Source organism: Pteronotus mesoamericanus, unplaced genomic scaffold, assembly GCF_021234165.1.
Source record: "Pteronotus mesoamericanus isolate MK-2021 breed Mesoamerican mustached bat unplaced genomic scaffold, CSHL_Meso_final contig_42, whole genome shotgun sequence".
Taxonomy (NCBI): Eukaryota; Metazoa; Chordata; class Mammalia; order Chiroptera; family Mormoopidae; genus Pteronotus; species Pteronotus mesoamericanus.
In genome coordinates this window covers 14,451,265-14,472,245 of record NW_026555157.1, presented here as the reverse complement: position 1 = coordinate 14,472,245, position 20,981 = coordinate 14,451,265, and the positions used below count along the sequence as shown (strand labels likewise).

Genomic DNA, 20,981 nt, shown 5'->3' with positions numbered 1-20,981 from the left:
ATATACTTAAACAGGGGTGATGTTTAGAAAAGCACATACCATTTACAGTGTTCTTTTCACATGTTTCAAAGGAAGAGCCATATCTTCCCACTGGAATTCGGCCAAAACTAAAATTGGCATAGGTACTGTTTTCACAGAAATTTGCTAAAATAAAAAGAAAAAAATTCATTTTAAATTATACTCTTCTTTTTTAAATTTCAAACCAAATAAAAGTTAAAGTTCAAAACCTATACAGTATAATTTCAAGGGTAATAGAAAGCTTATAGGATTCACTTGTCCACCAGGAACTTCATACTTTCTTATCTGGTTAAGTTACTACCATTAGAATAACTAGAATGTTAGATAACAGGTTCCAGGTTAATGTGCATAATATAACCCTGACCAGTGTGACTCAGTTGGTTGGGTGTTCGTCTGCAAAATAAAAGGTCACTGGTTCGATTCCGGTCAGGACACATGGCTGGGTTACATTTTGGTCCCCAGTCAAGGCACGAACGAAGGACAGCTGGTCTATGTTTCTCTCTCACATTGGTATTTCTCTCCCTGTCTTTCTCCTTCCCTTCCCCTCTCTAAAAATAAATTTTAAAAAAATTTTTAAATGTGCATAATATTTGGTAGAGGTGGGATGTGATCACTAACACATCATCAAGAGTAGTGTGTCAAATTAGATGAAATCTTGAAAAGCCAGAGCCTGTAGTGTCAAAGAGCATCATGAGGATGTAGGTCAAGGAAAAAAAGGCCAAAGTCACAGGAGTGTGGAATATGCTGGCTGGTAGGAATATAGGGCATGGTAGGAGTGTGCTTCTAGAACCCTGGATCCTAAACAGGCAGTGTGAAGTGTGCAGAGTATTGAGAAGCACACTGCAGGTCAACAAGTGATTTTGAACTTTGATTCTGAGATACCATTGATCAAAGTAAAACCACTAAATTAATAACTTCTCTTCAAGAGAAAGGAAAAAAAGACAAAAACTTCATCCAAGTACATACTGAAAGAGAAAGTTGCATCTTGATATCAGAAAAGTTAAATGTGTTAGAATTGTGACAGATAGTAAATGTGTTAGAATTGAAATGGTGTGATATAGCTTATCACCAGTCGAAAGGACCTGAGAAAACCGTATCACCCATTACTCTGTATTAGATACTGCATCTAGAAGGGAGAGCAACAGCAAGTTTACAGAGAAACTTGATAGTTGGGAAAGAGACAGGTGTATTAAGCATACAGGTAAATAGCACCAAAACTCAGCTATTGAGCTAATAAATACAAAAGCCATCATTATTATACCCCTTGCTACTATAATCATTAACAGAAACTTCAAGAAGCTTTTTTGCTGTCCTTGTTAACACAAGGGTCACCTAAAATTCACTCCCTAGTATCATCCCAAGAAACTTACCCATTGTACATCTCAATCCTTTCCACTCTTCCAGACAAACACACCTGCCATTTGCCCAGGTTCCACCATTCCTACAGAACCCTGTAGGAATGCTTGATGGGGGAGCATATAGTCCTAAAAAAATAAACAAATAACAGAATGATATATGAACTGGCTAATTAATTTCTCCTTTTGGGTCTATGGCCTTTAATTTCTGTATATGAAATCATTACTTTAAATAGCACTGCTGAGATATATACTTTGTAATATCACACGGGCTAGAGAATACTAACTAGATTGTTATAGATAATAATAAACTATATTTGAAAGACATGACACCTTGACCAAGAAGATTAGAATTAACCTAGGGAAACAAGAGACTATGTAGATGATAGATAGACAGACCAACCAACTCAACACTCAAATTTGTAGGTACTATAGGAATACAGAAGAGAGATGTTGAGGACAGAAATAACCTATTCAGGAAAGACCTTCCAGAAGAGGTGATATTTAAATCAAATTTTAAGAATAAATCTAGAAAAGCCAAACGCAAATAAATAGCCCAAGAAGGCAGGATACAAAGTACAAAAGAACAAAAATGTGGAAAGTTCTTATACTTCCGAAGAACATAGAAAGGCTTACTATATCAGGAGCACAGGTTCTATATGGAGCAATAGCAGGATATAGATTGGATTATGAGTGATTTTATAGACCAAGCCAATGGATTTAATCCTGCAGAAGCCTAAAGAGGCCTTGAAACAAGTGAGAGACATGATAAGCAATGTTTTTTAGGAAGATACCTCAAGTAATATGGGAAGTGACTGGGGCATGTAAAACCAGTTAAATCTAAAGCAGTAGCTCTAAGGAAGTTAGATGTCAATGAATTCAAGAAGCATACCTGGATAGGATTATTATGACCTATTGACTGGATTTTTTTGGGTTGGGAACACTAGGGTCTTTAAATGTGGTGACAAGGTGGATGTTGAGTAAATTGACTAACCTTCACAATACAGGATTCCACTTCCAATAATGATGGAACAAATTATAGCATACTAACCCTCCCACAGATAACAATTTTAAACTCTGAACAAGAGTAAAACAAATTAATTACTAGAGAATGTTGCACAGCAATGAAAAGCAGGCAAACACTGAAAGGTATTCCAAGTTTATACAGTCTTTCCCCTAAGGGTGCTTCCTAGTCAATGTAGCAGAAGTGGCTGAAAACCCAGCAGAAAGCCTCGTTCTTAATGGGTTCAGGTGTGAAAGGAACCTGTTTGGGGCTACCGTAACAACTGGAAATGGAAGGGAGATATTCCAGAATGGAGAAAGCCATATAGAAGAAAGGCTGTAAATCTGTGTGTGAATTTCCCTCAAATCTAAGGAGAAAAAAGACGTAAAAAATAAAGAGAGCTGCAGGGACATGTGGGACAATTGCCAGCCGTCTACCGTATATGCAATTGGAATTGCAGAGAGGGGAAAGGGTGGAATTGGGCAGATAAAATATCTGAAGAAATAATGGTCAACGATTTTCAAATTTGGCTAAGAATTTTAACTTATAGATCCAAGAAGCTCAGGAAAGCACCAACAAAATAAAAACAAGAAAAACCACACTTAGACACATCATGGTCAAGTTGCTGAAACTCAGAGATATGGGGAAAAGCTTGAAAGAAACCAGCTACTGACCCATATATTTTCACTGGTGAATTAGGGAAGAAACAATACTAATCTTATATGCAGTATTTCAGAAAATAGAGAAAAAATAAACTTTCCAAATATTTCATAATTCTAGGATAACTTTGACACCTAACTATGACAAAGACATATCAGGAAAAGAAAATCATATACTAATTAACCTCATTTATACAGGTGCAAAAAACTGTATAAAAATAGCAGCAAATCAAACCGAGCAATATATAAACTCTATAATGCGAGGGACTTCCAGTCAAGATGGTGGTGGCACAGGCAGATATGGCTCACCTCCTTGCACAACAACATCAGAATTACAACTAAAATACAGAACAACCGTCACAATCATCAGAAATTGAGTTGAATGGAAGTCTGACAACTTGGAATTAAAGAAACCACACCCACCCAGACTGGTGATGGTGGTGGGGTGGTGCAGACTCGAAACGGGCTGGTCCTTCACCCATGTGTGGTGGATTAACACTCAGGAGGCATATCTTGGGAGCAAGGAGTCCCTGCCCCACAAGAGGTGCCCCAGCCCAGGGGTCCAGAGCCAGGAAGATAAGCCCCCACAAATTCTGGCTGCAAAAACCAGTGGGGATTGAGTTGGTAGAAGAAACTTCTGGAACCCCATGCAGTTCCACTTGAAGAACCCACACACAGACACACCTACTCAGACTCACTCCCTTTGAGCTCAAGCACCACCACCGTAGCCTCTTAAAAGTGAAGTGTTTGGCATCAAGGCAAGCAGAAGCCATTGACCCTTTCTAAATCCTCCCCCAACAGAATCTACAGGGGCTGGTGCCATATCTGAGATTCCATTAACCTAGCTAACACTCTTTGACCAGCCTTGGAGATCCCCAAAGACTCTGCCCCTCCCAGGTAACTGGCCCACCCACGCTGCTTTTCCATATGAATGGCTGGTCTTGGCTCACGCTTCAAAACTTCCTAAATCCTCTCAAACAAGCAACAGCTGGCCTCAGTGAGCCCCAGGCCTAGCATGAGCAGCAGCTAGCCTAGATCCACAGCTTGGCTTTGCCCAGGAATTTCCATGCCCGGCACAAGTAGCAGCCATCTCCAATTGCTTTATAGCTCAGGCAGAGCGGAAAAATGCTGATAGGGGTTGACCTTGGCCTCCACCACTCAGAAAACCCCAGGGCCAGCACACCCAGTGGACAGCCACAGACCACCACCACCCTGCCCCTGCATAGGTGATCCTCCATGGAGGGCAGAGGTTGGTGGTAAGTGGTCACAGCCAGTCCTTGCAGCTGACTGGCCTGGGAAAATCCCTCCAATTGATCTGCCAACAGCAACCAAGGCTCAACTACAAGAGGAGAGTGTACGCAGACCACATGAAGGGTGTGCATCAAGTACCCAGGTTGGGTGACGGGGAGGCTGTGCCACTGGACCCTAGAGGACACCTACAAACATTAGGCCACACTACCAAGACACAGAGTCAAAACAGCTCTACCTAGTACATAGAAACAACCACAGGGAGGCTGCCAAAACAAAGAGACAAAGAAACATGGCTCAAATGAAAAAACAGAATAAAACTCCAGAAAAAGAGCTGAACAAAATGGAGATAATTGATCTTTCAGATATAGAGTTCATATCACTGATTATAAGGATGCCCAAGAAATTTAGTGAGGACCTCAACAGCATAAAAAAGATCCAATTAGAAACAAAAGATACATTAATTGAAATAAAGAACAATTTACAGGGAAACAACATTAAAGTGGATGAAGCCGAGAATCAAATCAATGATTTGGAACATAAGGAAGCAAAAACCAGCCAACCAGAAAAACAAAAAGAAAAAAGAATGCAAAAAATTGAGGATAGTATAAGTGGCCTCTGGGACAACTTCAAGAGGTCCAACATTCCCATCATAGGGGTGCCAGAAGGAGACGAGAAAGAGCAAGGAATTGGAAATCTATTTGAAAAAATAATGAAAGAAAACTGCCCTAATTTGGTGAAGGAAATAGACATGCAAGTCCAGGAAGCACAGAGTCCCAAACAAGATGGATGCAAAGAGGTCCACTCCAAGACACATCATAATTAAAATGCTAAATGTTAAAGATAAAGAGAGAATCTTAAAAGCAGCAAGAAAAAAGAGGTTAGTTACCTACAGGGGAGTTCCCATAAGACTGTCAGCTGATTTCTCAAAGGGAACTTTACAGGCTAGAAGGGATTGGCAAGAGATATTCAAAGTCATGAAAAGCAGGGACCTACAGCCAAGATATCTCTACCCAGCAAAAGTATTATTTAGAATCAAAGGGCAGATAAAGAGCTTCCCAGACAAGAAAAAACTAAAGGAGTTTATCATCACCAAACCATTATTATATGAAGTATATAATAAGGGAACTTATTTAAGAAGATGATCAAAACTATGAACAATAAAATGGCAAAAAAAAAAAAAAAATACGTATCTATCAACAGTTGAAATGGTTCCCAGATGGGAGGGCAATGTGGGGAAATGGATAAAGAGGTAAAGGGATTAAGAAGTACAAACAGGACCCTGGCTGGTGTGGCTCAGTGGATTGATTGCCAGCCTGCGAACCAAAGGGCTGCCAGTTAGATTCCCAATCAGTGCACATGCCTAGGTTGTGGGCCAGATCCCCAGTAGGGGGTGCTCGAGAGACAACCACACACTAAAGTTTCTCTCCCTCTCTTTCTCCCTCCCTTCCCCTCTCTAAAAAATATAATATATATATATATATATATGTGTGTGTGTATATATATATATATATATATATATATATATATATATAAAATCTTTAAAAAGAGAGAAGTACAGATAGGTAAATACAGAATATCCAAAGAGTTGTAAAATATAGTATAAGAAATGGAATAGCCAAAGGACCTATATATGACCCATGGACATAAACAATGGTGTGGGGCTTGCCTGAGGGAGTGTGGTATGCTGGCTGGAGGGGGGGAAAGGGGGAAAATTGGGACAACTGTAATAGCATAATCAATAAAATGTAATTAAAAAATAAAATCTACAGTGCATCAAGAACAAGTGGGATTTATCCCGAGAATGCAAGATTGGCTTAACAATAAAAAAACAATTAATTTAATTCACCATATGACAGAATAAAGGGGGAAAACCATATGATCATTTCAATAAGTACAGGTGGCAAAAAGCATATGACATTTTTTTAACTCTCAGCAAACAAGGGAAAAAAAGGGAACTTCCTCAAACCAATAAAACTCATCTGTATAGGTACTTCTGATAGTATTATACTTAATAGTGTAATAATGACTGCTTCCCCCCCCCCCAAGATAGACAGAAAAGAAGTTTAGTATAATTTCTCTACCCACTTTTATTCAGTATTTTAATGAAGATGCTAGCCAGTGCTATAAGCAAGAAAAGAAAATTTGAAAAAATATAAAGTTACAAAAGGAAGAGCCCTGGCCAGGTGGCTCAATTGGTTGGAGCATCTTCCTGTACACCAAAATGTTGTGGGTTCTATCCCCAGTCAGGGCACATGCAGGAGGCAATGTATTGATGTTTTTTTTTTTTTTCACATTATTGTCTGTCTGTCCCTCTCTCTCTCTCTTGCTTCCTCTCTCTCTCTCTACCCCACCCTCCCTCTCTCTCTCTGTCTCCCCCTTCTAAGATCAATGAACGTATCCTCAGGTGAAGATTTAAAAAAAAAGAAATAGAATTATCTTTTGTTTCACGTGACATCATCAAATGTTTAACATCTTAGAATGTCTCAAAAAGAGCCAACTGAATTGATAGTGAATTTACCAAGGTTGTGTGATACAACATCTATACAAAAAATCAATTATTTCCATATAATAGCAATTGGAAAATAAAATTACCAAATCATTTTCATTTAAATTAGCATGAAATTTATAAAGTTTTTGGATAATAAATTTAACAAAATATGTGCAAGACCTCATTGAGAGAGAATCTTAAACAGCAAAATAAATGAAAACATATACCATGTATGTGTATGAAACTCAAAGTTATAAGAATGCAAAAAAGCCCATTTTTTAAAATGCATAAAAGACTTAGGTAAACACTTTACAGAAGAAGATACATGATACATGGATGGGTGCTAAGCACATGAAAATGCTCAGCATCTTAGTCATCAGAGAAATGCAATTTAAAAGCACAATGAAATATCATTTCACATCCCAGCAGAATGGCTACAATTACAAAACTGGTAACTGCCAAATGTTGCTGAAGATCTGTAACAACTGGAACTCTAGCAAATTGCTGCTGGGGAATTTCAAATGGTACAACCATTTTGGAAGGCTGTGTAATCACAGACTCTTACAAAGCTAAAGATACACTTATCTATGACACAAAAATTCCATTCCTAGATAGATATGCCAAGTAAATGGAAACATACATCCACAAAGAAACTTGTATAACAGTGTTTCTAGCATCTGCAGTGGATGTTATTGTATGCCACCTGGATCCTCCTTTTCAGGACTGGAGCACCCATTCCTCCAGCTTTTTGGAACGTTGGCAACTGAGAACACTTAGCTGTGTTGTAGTCCAGAAATTACCTCAACTAGAGAGTGTCAACTCATTCAAGATCCTCATGATACCATGACATGGCTGGTCAATGCCAGGAAATAAAATTCATCCCTCAGCTTCAATACCCCGAAGAGCATACTTTCCAAAGATAGCTGTACTATATATCCCATCTCACTCTTAGAGTATGATGACGATACATCTCCATTGAGAGATAGGTTGTTGTTCCATCTCATGGAATACAGTGGACTTTTGTATCTACCTCAACCAACAGAAGGGAAGATGCAATGTTCTGTGACTTTCAGGTTAGATCACAAGAGCAGATCTGGCTTCCACTTGGTTCTCTTTCACTAAGAATCTGTGCCTTGGGAGGCTTGAGCCCACAGGTGACATGTAAAAAGCCTGGCTACTTTGAAACCTCCATGCTGGAGATATCAAGGAGAGATATAGAATGCACAGAGATATAGAAGCATGAGGAGTTTTGGCTGTTCAATTTTTTAATCTTTTCTGCCCAGACGCCACATATGCGTGACGGAGATTTTGAGATGACCCCAGTTCCAGCCACCATCAGAGGGCAGCTGCATGAGAGAGCCTAATCCAGAACTACCCATGCATGCTACTTCAAAATTCTGGACCCAGAAAAACCATGAAAGATAATAAGTGATTGTTGTTCTTTTCCTTTTTTTAATTTTAATATATATTTTATTGATTATGCTATTACAGTTGTCCCATTTTTTGTCCCCTTTATTCCCTTATGCTCTGCACCCCCCTCCCATGAGCATCTCCCTGCCCCCCCAGTTCGGGCCCATGGGTCATACATATAAGTTCTTTTGCTTCTCCATTTCCTATACTATTCTTTGCCTTCCCTTGTCTATTTTGTACCTACCATTTATGCTTACTCCCTGTACCTTTTCCCCCATTCTCCCCCAACCCCCTGCCCTCCGATCTCCATGTCTGTGCTTCTGTTCCTATTCTAGTTGACTGATTAGTTGGGGTTTTTTTTTTTTGTTTTATTTGTTTGTTTTTAGGTTCAGTTGTTGATAGTTGTGAGTTGTCATTTTACTGTTCATAGTTTTTTATCTTCTTTTCCTTAATTAAGTCCCTTTAACATTTCTTATAGTAAGAGCTTGGTGATAATGAACTCCTTTAACTTGACCTTATCTGGGAAGCACTTTGACTCCCTTCCATTTTAAAGGATAGCTTTGCTGGATAGAGTAATCGGGGATGTAGGTCCTTGCCTTTCATGATTTTGAATACTTCTTTCTTTCTAGCTCCTTCTTGCCTGCAAGGTTTCTTTTGAGAAATCAGCTCATAGTCTTATGGCAACTCCTTTTCGGTAACTGTCTCCTTCTCTCTTGCTGCTTTGAAGATTCTCTCCTTATCTTTAATCTTGGGTAACTTAATTATGATGTGCCTTGGTGTGTGCTTCCTTGGGTCTAACTTCTTTTGGACTCTGAGCTTCCTGGATCTCCTGGAAGTCTATTTCCTTGACCAGATTCAGGAAATTCTCCTTCATTATTTTTTCAAATGAGTTTTCAATTTCTTGCTCTTCCTCTTCTCCTTTGGCACCCCTATGATTTGGATGTTGGATTGTTTAAACTTGTCTCAGAGGTTCCTAAGCCTCTCCTCATTCTTTTGAATTCTTTTTTCTTCATTCTATTCTGGTCGAATGTTTCTCTCTCCCTCCTGCTCCCAATCATTGATTTGAGTCCTAGTTTCCTTCCCTTCACTGTTGTTTCCCTGTATATTTTTCTTTATTTCACTCTGAATAGCCTTCATTTTTTCATCCATTTTGTGACCATACTCAACCAGTTCAGTGAGCATCCTGATTACCAGTGTTTGAACTGTGCATCTGATAGGTTGTCTATCTGTTCATCACTTAGTTCTATTTTTGGAGCTTTGATCTGTTCTTTCATTTGGGCCATATTTCTTTGTCTCAGCACGCCTGTTACACTGGAAGGTGTGGCGCCTTAGGTATTCACTAGGGTGGGGCAACCACGGTTGTGATGCTGTATGTGGGGGAGGAGTCCAAGAGGGAACAATGCCACTTGCTCAGCTCTTGAGTGGCTTTCAGTCACTTCCCCCATTACCCACAAATGAATTGGGCCCTTCTGGTGCTGATTCCAGGGTGGAAGGATTTGTGTATGTTCTAGGACCTGGTGGGTCTCTCCAATGAACTTTTCTGAGGGTTGGGAGTTTCTCCTGCTGCTGAAACCCCCACAGGATTTTACAGCCAGAGGTTTTGAGACTTTCTTTTCCCGCACTGGAACCCTGGATTGCAGGGTCTGTCTCACTCCCCAGCTGTTCCTCCCAGTGTATCCACATGCAAACATGGGATGCCTGATTTGCCAGCCACTTAGCCCACCTGGTCCTCCAGCCGTCTCCTTGCCCCACATCCTCTCTGCTCCCCCCACCCATCTGGATGAATGTTACTTCTTTAACTCCTTGGTATCAGACTTCCATACAGTTTGATTTTCTGGCAGTTTTGGTTATTTTTTGTTTTTAAATTTGTTATTGTCCTTTTGGTTGTGCGAGGAAGCACAGTGTATCTACATATGCTTCATCTTGACTGGAAGTCCTGATTATTGTTTTAAGCCACTAAGTTTTGGGGTGATTTGTTTGGCAGCAATAGATATCTATAGTACACAGCTCAACTCTGAAAGACCAACCCAGCTTCAGTTGTGTTGCAGTTCAATTTTTCCTTTTATTCAATCTTGCTTTCATCATCCCCCCACAAGTATTGACCTCACAGCACATGTTGAAACATATGCAGACAACTCTTCACCTTAGAATTCATTTTCCAGAGAACTTAGTTCTGGAAATTTTATTCATAGCGGGAAGAAGGAGGAGGAGGAGAAGGAGGAGAAGCCACCCAAATCATTTATCAACAGAAGACTGAATAAACAAATTATGCTTTTTATATACAATGGCATATTGATTAATTAGCAATAGAAAGCAATAAGCATAACATCATAGATGCATCTTAAAATATTATGTTTATAAAAGTATTCAGGTTATAAAAGAGTAAATGTTTTATGATTCTTTTTATATGAAGTTCAAGGATAGCTAAAATAATCTATGGTGATAAAAGTAGAACAGTGTTTGTCCAAGGGGTCAGGAGTAGAAGTGGAAAGATTAACCTGCTAGGAGCACTTACAGCTATAGCAGATACTAAACATAGGCTAACTTCTAGCCAGATGAACTTAAAACCTTACTCTAAACACTGTACCTAATTCCTTTTACCTGTACCTTCATTGCTTTTACCTAATGCATCATATCTGACTTTCAATAAAAATTACAAGATCTGTTAAAAAAGCAAACAAACAAACAAACAAACAAACAAAAAAACAAGCCAGAGCCTGAAGAGATAAGCCAAACATCAGAACCAGACTTATACACAACAGAGATTTTGGAATTATCAGACTAATTATTTTAAATAATTATGATTCATATGCTAAGATATGGTTAAAAAGTAGACAACATGCAAGAACAAGTCATATAAGCAGAGAGACAAAAACTCTAAAAATCAAAATTAAAAGCACTACAGCAGAAATAAAGATTATCTTTGATGGGTTCATCAGACTAAAGAATCAGTAAGCTCGAAGATATGTTAGTAGAAGCTTCCCAAACTACTCAGCAAAGAGAAAAGAATGAAATATATAACAGAATATCCAAACACTGGGGGACAAAGGCTAGACTGACAGGCCTCTATGGGCCCCATTTAGTTCTGACTGGATATGCCTCATCGTAGAAGCACCTTCCCTGCGCCAACTTGGCTTCCACTTGGCATGCGCCCAGCAGAGGAATTTCTCCTGTTGTTTTTATTTCTCCCCCGTAAAGATTCTTCCTGCTGGTTCCAGAGGGCAAAAGATGCCCTGAGGAGTATATGTAGTGTTCAATTTAGGTCTCTAGTTTATTATGCTTAATAATGTCTGATTCCATTTGCTCCCTTCCTTCATTAATATCTAGCTACCTATACTAACAAAACCAAAATAGAATTCAACTAGAAATCAATCACAGAAAAATATCTGGAAAATTCCCCAAATATTTGGAGATTAAACAACATACTTCTAAATGGTATGTGGGTTAAATAAGTCTCAAGAAACATTCTAAAATATTTTGAACTAAATAAAAAAGAAAGTGAGATTCAGCAAAAGCAATGCTTATAGGTAAATTTACAGCATTGAATGTATTAGAAAAGAATAAAGATATCAGATTTATTATTTAAGTTTTTACCTCAGGAAATTAGAAGGTCAAATTTAGTCTAAGGGGAGGGAAGGAAACAAATAATAAAATTTTAGGGCAGAAATCAATGAAGTTGAAAACAGGAAATTAACAGAGAGAAAATCAATGAAACCAAAAGTTAATTATTTGAAAAGTCCATTAAAGACAATAAACCTCTAGCCAGCCTAACTGTAAGAAAAAAAAAAAAAAGAGGAGGCACAAAATACTAAAATCAGATATGAAAAAAAGGATCATTACTACTGATCCCATTAATATTAAAATAATAATAAAAAATAATAATTATGTCCACATATTTGATAACTTAAAGTGGACCAATTACTGTAACTAGTCTATGAAACTCACATAAAGAGAAAGAAATAATCTGAATAGGTCTATATTGATAAAGAAACTGAGTTAATAATTAATAATCTTCCAAAACAGAAAGCACCAGACCCATATTCATGATTAAAAAAAAAAAACAAAAACCAAACTCTTAGCAAACAGGAATATAGGAGAACTTCATTCACTTGATAAAAACATCCACAAAAAAGCTACAGCCACCCTCATACTTAGCTATGAGGTATTAAATGCCTTTCCCTCAGATTGAGATCACGGTCAGGGCAGCCCTTCTCACCACTCCTGTTGAATATTATACTGAAAGTCACAGCTAATTCAATAAGACAAGAAAAGGAAACAAAATGTATTCAGATTGGGAGAAAAATTAACAGTCTTTGTTCAGAGATGACAGAATTGTCTGTGTAGAAAATCTCAAAGATTCACAAAATATAAAAATAAAACCAATAAAAAAAACAACAAAAACCCAACCCTGGAAATAATAACTGATCATAGCAAGAGTTTGAGATACAAAGTTAATATGCAAAAGTAAATTGCTTCTCACTAGGAGTTTCTGTGATGTACAGATAAAGCAAATGCAGATTCTATAGCCTGGGGTTTTAATTCCTTGTAGTGACTCACCTCCCCACCCCCCCACCCACACACACCGTTCATGACCCTGAACAGATGACAGGAGTCTTTAATACTTCTCTGGGCTAGTGAGAACTTATTAAATCTCCTTTTCATGGTTAAGATAAGCCTTTAAGGCATCAGTTGTGACGCCTCTGGCTCAGATCCAGTGCCCCTGCTTCACGCAGGGTAGAAGTCTTGCCTCCAGTCATGTATCCATGAAGCCGCAAACCCCAGCCACTAGAGCTTACGCCAGTAACTGCTTGCCATTATGGTACTAACTTTTCTCCTAGTTTCTGCAAGCTGGGATTTCCCTCCAAGAAAGAAAGTCTACTTATATATTTAAATTATTGTTATATTTTGTTCACAGCTTCTATACATTTGCTAGTAGGAAGCAGACCTATCTACATTTTCTCCTATATTAGTCCGCCTTTTTGGCTGTAAGTCAAGAGTCATTCCTGCACTTGAATATTTTGACCCTCTTTAGGCTACAGACCATGGGTTATATCTCTAGGTCCTTGCACAATGCCAGATGCAGGGAAGGTACCCAACCAATGTGTCCTGGCTGGCTTCTTTGCCGCTTTTTTCATTGAGGGTATCAAGCCCAAGCTGAGCTATGTACTCTATCATAACCACATTTTTAACACCTTGTGCTCCCTAGCTTGAGACTCTGCCCTCGGAAATATTTAAATTACCCACAAAATAGAACAGAAGTAGTATTGGTATCTTTAAGCCTCTGTGTTTTAAGTAAAGAAAGTCTGACTCAGAAAGATTAAATGTCTTGTTTATATTATATAAGTAGTTTAGAATTATGGACTCAGAGAAGTGACATTAGCTATTCATTAGCCCAACTTCCTTGTTTTATATACAATACACACACAGTACATTTTGCATAAACAGTAACTTGATCCAGATCAATAATTAATTGACAGTTGAGTAGGGACTAGAACTCAGGTCTCTTGGTTACCAGTGCTCCTGTTCCCTCCCTGCAGTGCTTGCCTTTACTTTTTTCCTTTTGTTTTTAATGATTTTATTTACTTATTTTTAGAGAGAGGGGAAGGGAGGGAAAAAGAGAGGGAGAAAAACATCGATGAGTCAAAGAAACCTCAATCAGTTGCCTCTCACAAGTGCCCTAGCAGGGCCCACAAACAGACATATGCCCTGACCAGGAATTGAACCTGTGACCCTTTGCTTTGTGGGACAACATCCAATCAACTGAGCCACAGAATCAGGGCAGTGCTTGCCTTTACCACAGCGCAACCAAGTGAGCATCAACTTCTTTTTGCTTGAAAATCCAAATACTGAAACATGTTTAATGGTAGTGTTTTTCTTTTATAAAATTGGTATGATATCAATAACATTTTCCTACATTCTTTCAAACTGTAGTAAGATAGATTTCCAGGAATAGTAGCCCTAACTTCAAACCTTACCCACACATTATGGAAAACTAAGTGCCAAACATATGTGACACATACATCACAATGCTTGAGAAAATAACATGAAATATTAAAAAATTCAAATGAAAAAACATGAATTTCTTCTTCTAAACTAGATAAAATTAGAATCCATGTTCAAGAACCTGGTTTGATGAAGTGGGTGAATAAAAATATTTTTCCTTAGTCAAAGAAATACCATCAGGAAACTCTAGTGTCTGGTTAAGAGTCTTTAGGGGTTTAAAATCCAGGCATCTGTTATTTGTCCCAGGCCAAAAGTTTGAAATATTCAGGTGATGATAAAATTTACTCTTAAATGAGAGAAAAAATGTTTAGGAAAGTTAATCTCCTGTGGAAAAATTTTAAACAAATAGTGACATAAACTGTAATCTTTGCTTAAGATAAAGGTTGTTGAATGTTGACTACTTACATATTTCAGTAAATTCAGTTAATATTTTAATAAACTTTTCCTCAACGGTGTAGTATTATATAAATATTTAAGAAAAACAAATGCAGGAAGATATGGCAACTCTTAAAACTGTTTCTGTTTCTGTTTTGGACTAGTCAATTGAACTTAATGATTAAACTTATTGTAAACCTCTCATTTGATAAATTGTTTCAGTCCAAAGGTCTAATCTAGGTCAATGGCATCTATTCAAGGTATAATTCAGGGAACGGAGAAAACTATGCACTAAATTATCTAAAAACTCAAGATTAAAATTAGTAGCCAGCATTTATTGAGTGATTACAGCATACTAGACATCATCTTAAACCTGTAAATGTATTAATTCATTTTATCCTCTTAACAGCCCTATAATGTATGGTTTATTATTACCCCCATAATAGGAAAAATGAAACAAAAAATATTGAGGAAGCTGCTCCGATTGACTCAGCTGGTAAGTGCTGGCAGTGGAGTTTGAACGCAGGCAGTCGGGCTCCAGAGCTTTTGTTTTTGTTCCTGCTCTTGTACTCCCTCCCCCCCGCCAGACTCTAATGTACACATTCTTCATCACCCTATTCCATAGCAGATCTTCTTTGATATCATGTCTTGTCAAAGACCCATGGGTGCTGGTTGTATTCATAATTTCAAGTAAATATATCTAACACCTGGGAATCAAGGAAAAATCCACTAAGCTAAGGTTCTAGACTCTTAATTTAAGAAAATGACTTTAGGGAGCATGTGAGATCTTGTTGCCTGACAGTTGCCATCAGTTTTGGCTCAAATAAACTCATACAAATTCTCAAAAAAAAAAAAAAAAAAGGTGACTTTTAAAATGGAATCTGAAATTTGAACATCATTAATTGTGATGTTAAAATAATTCATGCCCCTTGGCCAATTACATAACAAAATTTATTCCTCAAAAATTTTTCTTCCCTTTTATAGGAATTATTTTGTTGATTTAGGGAGTGGTAATATGAAGTAGCAAGAAGGGAGACTGGTAACAGACCAAAAGAGATTGCCAACAGCAACATTAATACTAACACTACAGCTGCCTAAAACCCAATTTCCTTAATTCAGAAAACACTTCTCTGGACCTTTTTTTCTTGAACCCCAAAATGCAGCCTGTCCTCCAGGAACAGTCATATGAGCCTGATTTATTATCATGTTTGTCTCTTGAGGAAGTACTGTAATTTGATACAATGAAAGCCAGGTATCTGTGGACAAATTATTTCCTGAGAATCAATAAACTCTCCTTGACCTCTCCCCAACAACACACGTTTCTTATTGTGCAAGGATTTCAATGTTATAAAGTCTAACCTTGGGGCTTGGAAATATTTGAACCAACTAAAGTCTCTTGTTCGCCTGAGGCATAAGCAAGTCCCGTGACAGAGGATGACGGTTAGAGTTCTGGAGAGGAGTGGAGGGAGCAGTGTGATGGCAGAGAGCAGGGAGTCCTAAGATCCAGAAGAGGACGAACCATCATTGCTAACATGTAATGAGGTTAAGATACGTTTCCATTCGTAAGAGGTAAAGACCACATCTCCTACTGTTATGACTATGGGTATCTTCCGACCTACCTCAAGTTGGAAAATGTCAATGGAAAGACAGACAATAAAGCTTGATGATGTTTTAATTTTACTTTCATCATCCAGTGTGATGGAACAGAAAGGCTGTGCTTCTTGTGTTGCAAGGGTCTTGCTATGGGAAGCACACCTCCAGGAGAGATGGAGCAGCTCACATATGTCCATTCGGAAGATACATAAGATAAGGAAGAATGGGCATTCTAGGAAGAAAGCCCAAAGTGAAAGGTTGTAGGGCTGTCAAAACTTACATTTGCTCCAACATAGAAGCATCCTACAAGATTATTGGTCATAAGGTTAAATAAAAGAAGCCACACACAGTGGGAGAGATCTTAATGAAGCCAAAGTTGCCAAAATGGTCAATATGTTGCATGATCTGGAGCAGAGGAAAAAAACTAAAATGGTGTCTGTGTTAACTATGTAATCAAATATGGAATTTATTTTCATATTTTGAGACAAATCACAAGGAATTGGGAACTGTTACTTTACTTTAGAATATAGCTAACTCCAGAAGGGATGGGGAAGGAGGACAATGGTGGAAAGAAGAAGAAGGAACTAAACAAAGAACATGTATGAATGACCCATGGACATGGACAACAGAGTGGGAACTGACTGTGGGGGAGGGGGCAGGGTGGGATGGGTGGAGGGGGGGAAAGGGGGAAAAATTGAGACAACTATAATAGAATAAACATGATTTTTTTAAAAAAAGAAAAAGAAAAATGCATGTGGAAAAGAATGAACAGGGGGTGATAACCTTAGGCTGGGTGGATAGGAATGGTCTCTTTGAGGAGGTGACATTTAACCTAAAACCTAAACCACCAAAGAAGGAGACATCCATGTAAAACTCTGAAGGAAGAGTTTTAGGCAACCTGATGTCATCAGAGAGAACTCCAAATCTTGAGCTCCGTTTGAAAATTGCAAAAGTCACCGATAGTTTTGAAAAAAATTTTATCAAACAAAACTTCAAATACATAGGACATCTTGTTCCTGGGAGCATAAATAGAATAAGTATTACACTTAGCAATATTTTTGTGGATTAATACACATTTGTTCCTATGTTTACATCTATATTATTTACATGTATATAAATATCTTTATGTAATATGTATTCAAATATATATATTATTTCAAAAATATTGTGATGCTATGGTAAAAAACTAGATCATTAATATTATAATGTTTTCATCTGCAGCATATAAAAGTACCAAAGGCTAAACTAGCAATCCTAAAATAAATCTCATCTATACACATGAAATTCTGTCAATTTCATCCAGAGTCTTGAACCAAGATTTTTTCCAAGAGGTCTTATTAAGAAATAGGAGCAGGATAAAAACCTTGTATATACTATACAAAAGATCTACTTCTAGAGGCCATGTCTTGAAGTACTTCTTTGATATTTAAACCAATGATTCACTTAAAAACTAAAAAATGTAAACTCACACAGAATAATTAGACAGAAACGAGCACATCTGTGATTTATTTGGTAGTCAACAGATATCGGGGCTGTGTGCATGTGAGAAATCTTTCTATTAAAGGCAGTCACCAGGATGAACGCTGACAGAAAATGAACTGTGTTTCAGGCAATGCAATCCAAATGTAACCTCTTTTGCTGTTCTAGACTAGAAGAACAATGGCATAGTCACATGACATTGCAAAGATGGAGGAAGTGCTTTTGTACAACATAGCAAATGTGGCAAAGTTATGGCAGTTACTTCATAGTAAAAAATCTGCAGATACCATTCAAAGACTCAAAAAACCTTAAAATTAAAGGAAGAATACTAATCTACACTCTAGAAGCAGCATTAATAAGTAGATCTCATTGATTTGAAGACAATGTGATATCCCAAAGTGCCTAACTTTGCCTAGCAAAAAAACAAAATGCTCTGATTCTACTGATTACTGCATGTCTTTGTGAATTAGGATTTTCAGCCACAGTTGCCTCTAGAAGAAAAGAGAAATTAATTCATTCATTGGGTTACTGTTATCTTGCTTCTAGTTAGGCAGAACAGTGTAGGAATAAAGAGCACAGATACTGAAGTCAGAATGACTAGATTCCAGTCCAGACCCAACACTTTCCAACTAGGTAAGCTTTAAAACATTCTGAGCCTCAGTTTCCCCATCTTTAACACAGATATAATAATGTCTGCCTCAAAAGTGATTGTCAGGCCCTGGCTATCGTGGCTCAGTTGGCTGGGTGTCATCCCGTAAACCAAAAGTTCCCAGGTTTGACTCCCAGTCAGGCACATGCCTGGGTTGCAGGCTCCATCCCCAGTGGGGGAACATATGGAAGGCAGCCAATCGATGTCTCTCTCCCTCTCTTTCTTTCTCCCTTCTCCTCTGTCTTAATTTAAAAAAAAAAAAAAAAAAAAAAAGTGGTTGCCAGGATTAAATGAAACAAGGTTTGTGAATTTTTTAGTACAGTACCTAGAATACAGTGAGGATTTTTTTAAATTGTCAGTTTTATGATATGAAATAATGAAATACCCACGATTCTCCCCTTAAAAAATAAATTTAAACACAATCTCCATACCCAAGCAAAAGGACCAAAAGGAGACCATTCAATAATTACATAAGATGGGATAAGATGAGATGGGGTAGAATGAGTGGAAGGGTGTGGAGTGAAATGAACCCAAATTTACTAACTAAAACAAAATCTGAATAAAATGCGCAAGGCAAAATATAACAGCAAGCAGTATCAGTCTTTCAATCTTTGTCTCTAAATGATAATAGTAACCCCCTCCTGTTCAACTGGGTTTACCCAAAAACCTGAGGGGTGTTCCTTACATAAAGAGCCGATTGAAATTCTGCTTAGAGCAAGGAAATGCTTTTCTTTTCTGAGGCGCTGGCATGCTTCTGCGTGAGACCTTTGTTACTTACTCCGCTTCATGTGGGACCTTAGCCATGAGGAAGCTCAGGGATATTTATTTTTAGCAACTCCCCCTAGCCTTTAACTTTCATATACTTTCTGTTCCCTACCCTGTCCTCTTTCTTAAGATATTTGTGTACTTTGGTCCTTGTTTTAAATGGTTCTGTTGTACATGTGTCCTTTATAAGTCACCACAAATTTCCCTTTAAAAGTAGATGTCATATAAAGGAAGGAAGAAAAAGAGGAGGGAGGGAAGAGGAAAGATTTTTATTTTTAAGTTTACTGTTAAATAAGGTCTTATAAATTCAGGATCCCTAATCAGACAAACTCAGGGTTCACAATTTTTTTAAACTTCAACTAAACTACTTTACAAGCCTTAAACAAACACATAAAAATACATTTTCCTCAAGCTTAAATTTTACTGTTTTTGTTCTGGTCATTTTCTCACGCTAGTTCTCTAAAGCCTATTAATACAGTGTCCTTGAAACATTGTTCTTTGGTGTGGAAACAAACAAAACAAAACACCAGATCTATTCTCAGCTACCACTTGGTAGCGGCCAGTATTTTGGACGCCTTTTGCCTTCTACAGCGGATCTTCACAGCCCTGGGTTTGCTCATCCTGGCTTCCCCACCTTCTTTCCGGGCAGTTACCTTCTCAGAGGCCAACCCACCTTTGCTTCTGCCCTCTCCTGACTGCCACTATTTCTTCTTATTTACTCAGTTTCATTAGAAACTTTTTGTTTTTTACAGAAGGGGAGTGCTGAGCACATCCAGCTTTGAACCCCTTGCAGAGAACCTGCCAAGGGAACAGTATGAGGTTTGTGCAAATTCTCTCTTGTGAGTTTCTGGGGCTCTCCTTTACCACCATTGTTTCACACACCATTGCCCTCCCCGCTCCCTTTCCTGGGAGCAGCTCTAGCACGTAGCAGGTGACTAAAAAACATTTGTTGAATAACTAGGAAAATTGTTTTCTAAATCACCAGAATTTGTGAATAGTTTTCTACACCTGAAAAGCAAGAACTCTGTGTGCATACCATAATATTTTATTTACAATCCTGGAGAAAAGATTCTTAAACTTCCTTCTTGAAATGAAATTTCACTCTATGTATGTTTGATTATTTGTATATGTGTATGTCCATCGGTATTTTCCTTTTCTCGATTTAGCTAAGTGAATCCAAACGTGTTACTAATGATTTGAATCATTACTCTGCTCTCTGTTCAGTCTGCAGTTAAAAAGAGCATAGAGGTCAGTTCAACCATGTCACCTGTCACCTGGCCCACTCACACACACGTAGTCTTGTACACACAACCGTATGCCAGCCAGCAGTTGACCCTTGCCCTCTATATTTCACAAATAGCACCTCGGTGGGCAGCCTCAGCCTAGACATGGCACTTCTCAGTGCCAGGGCCGGTGTCAGGGACAGAGAGCGGCCCGGGGCCTTCTCTCACTCTAAGCTAAAGAGAGTAGGATGACATTACCTCTCTGGATCCTGATCACGGCCCTCCAGATGCCCAGTCCCAAAATGATGGTGGTCAGCAGCCCACACACAATGGCCACCAGCGTCCTGAGGTCACACACTCGCCAGGAGGCCATGGGAACCCAAACCAAAGATTCACTCCTGGGTGAAAAGCAACTGGCTTCTTGTCTTCTCACGTCAAGAAACTTAACCAGAAATGATTCCAAAAAAATAAAAATAACTTTTTCTTTCAGGGATCTATCAGGCAGATGTCCTCATTTTAAAACCCTTTAAGGGTTATCAGGCAGGATGCAGTTCCAATCACCTAATGAAAGGTGCAAAGGCGGCTCGAGGTTTCCTCACCTTCACTGAATGAGAACATGAGAAAAGTGATTGGAGTGTTGGAGGGGGGGAAGGAAGATAATAAGGGCAATAAAGATGAAGGGGAGGGAATAGGTAACAGGGTCAAAGCGT

General features: G+C 38.3%; 1 protein-coding gene across 1 annotated transcript in view; it reads right to left on the bottom strand.

Annotated features, from left to right (window-relative positions):
- Window positions 1-20,644, bottom strand: part of ADGRG7 (adhesion G protein-coupled receptor G7) — a 65,924-nt gene extending 45,280 nt beyond the window's left edge. The window contains exons 1-3 of the mRNA XM_054577384.1: window positions 20,530-20,644; window positions 1,389-1,502; window positions 40-144 (exon numbers count right to left, since the gene is read on the bottom strand). Of these exons, the coding sequence (XP_054433359.1) occupies window positions 40-144; window positions 1,389-1,502; window positions 20,530-20,644 (334 nt within the window). The remainder of the gene's footprint in view (window positions 1-39; window positions 145-1,388; window positions 1,503-20,529) is intronic.
- Window positions 20,645-20,981: the final 337 nt, after the last annotated feature.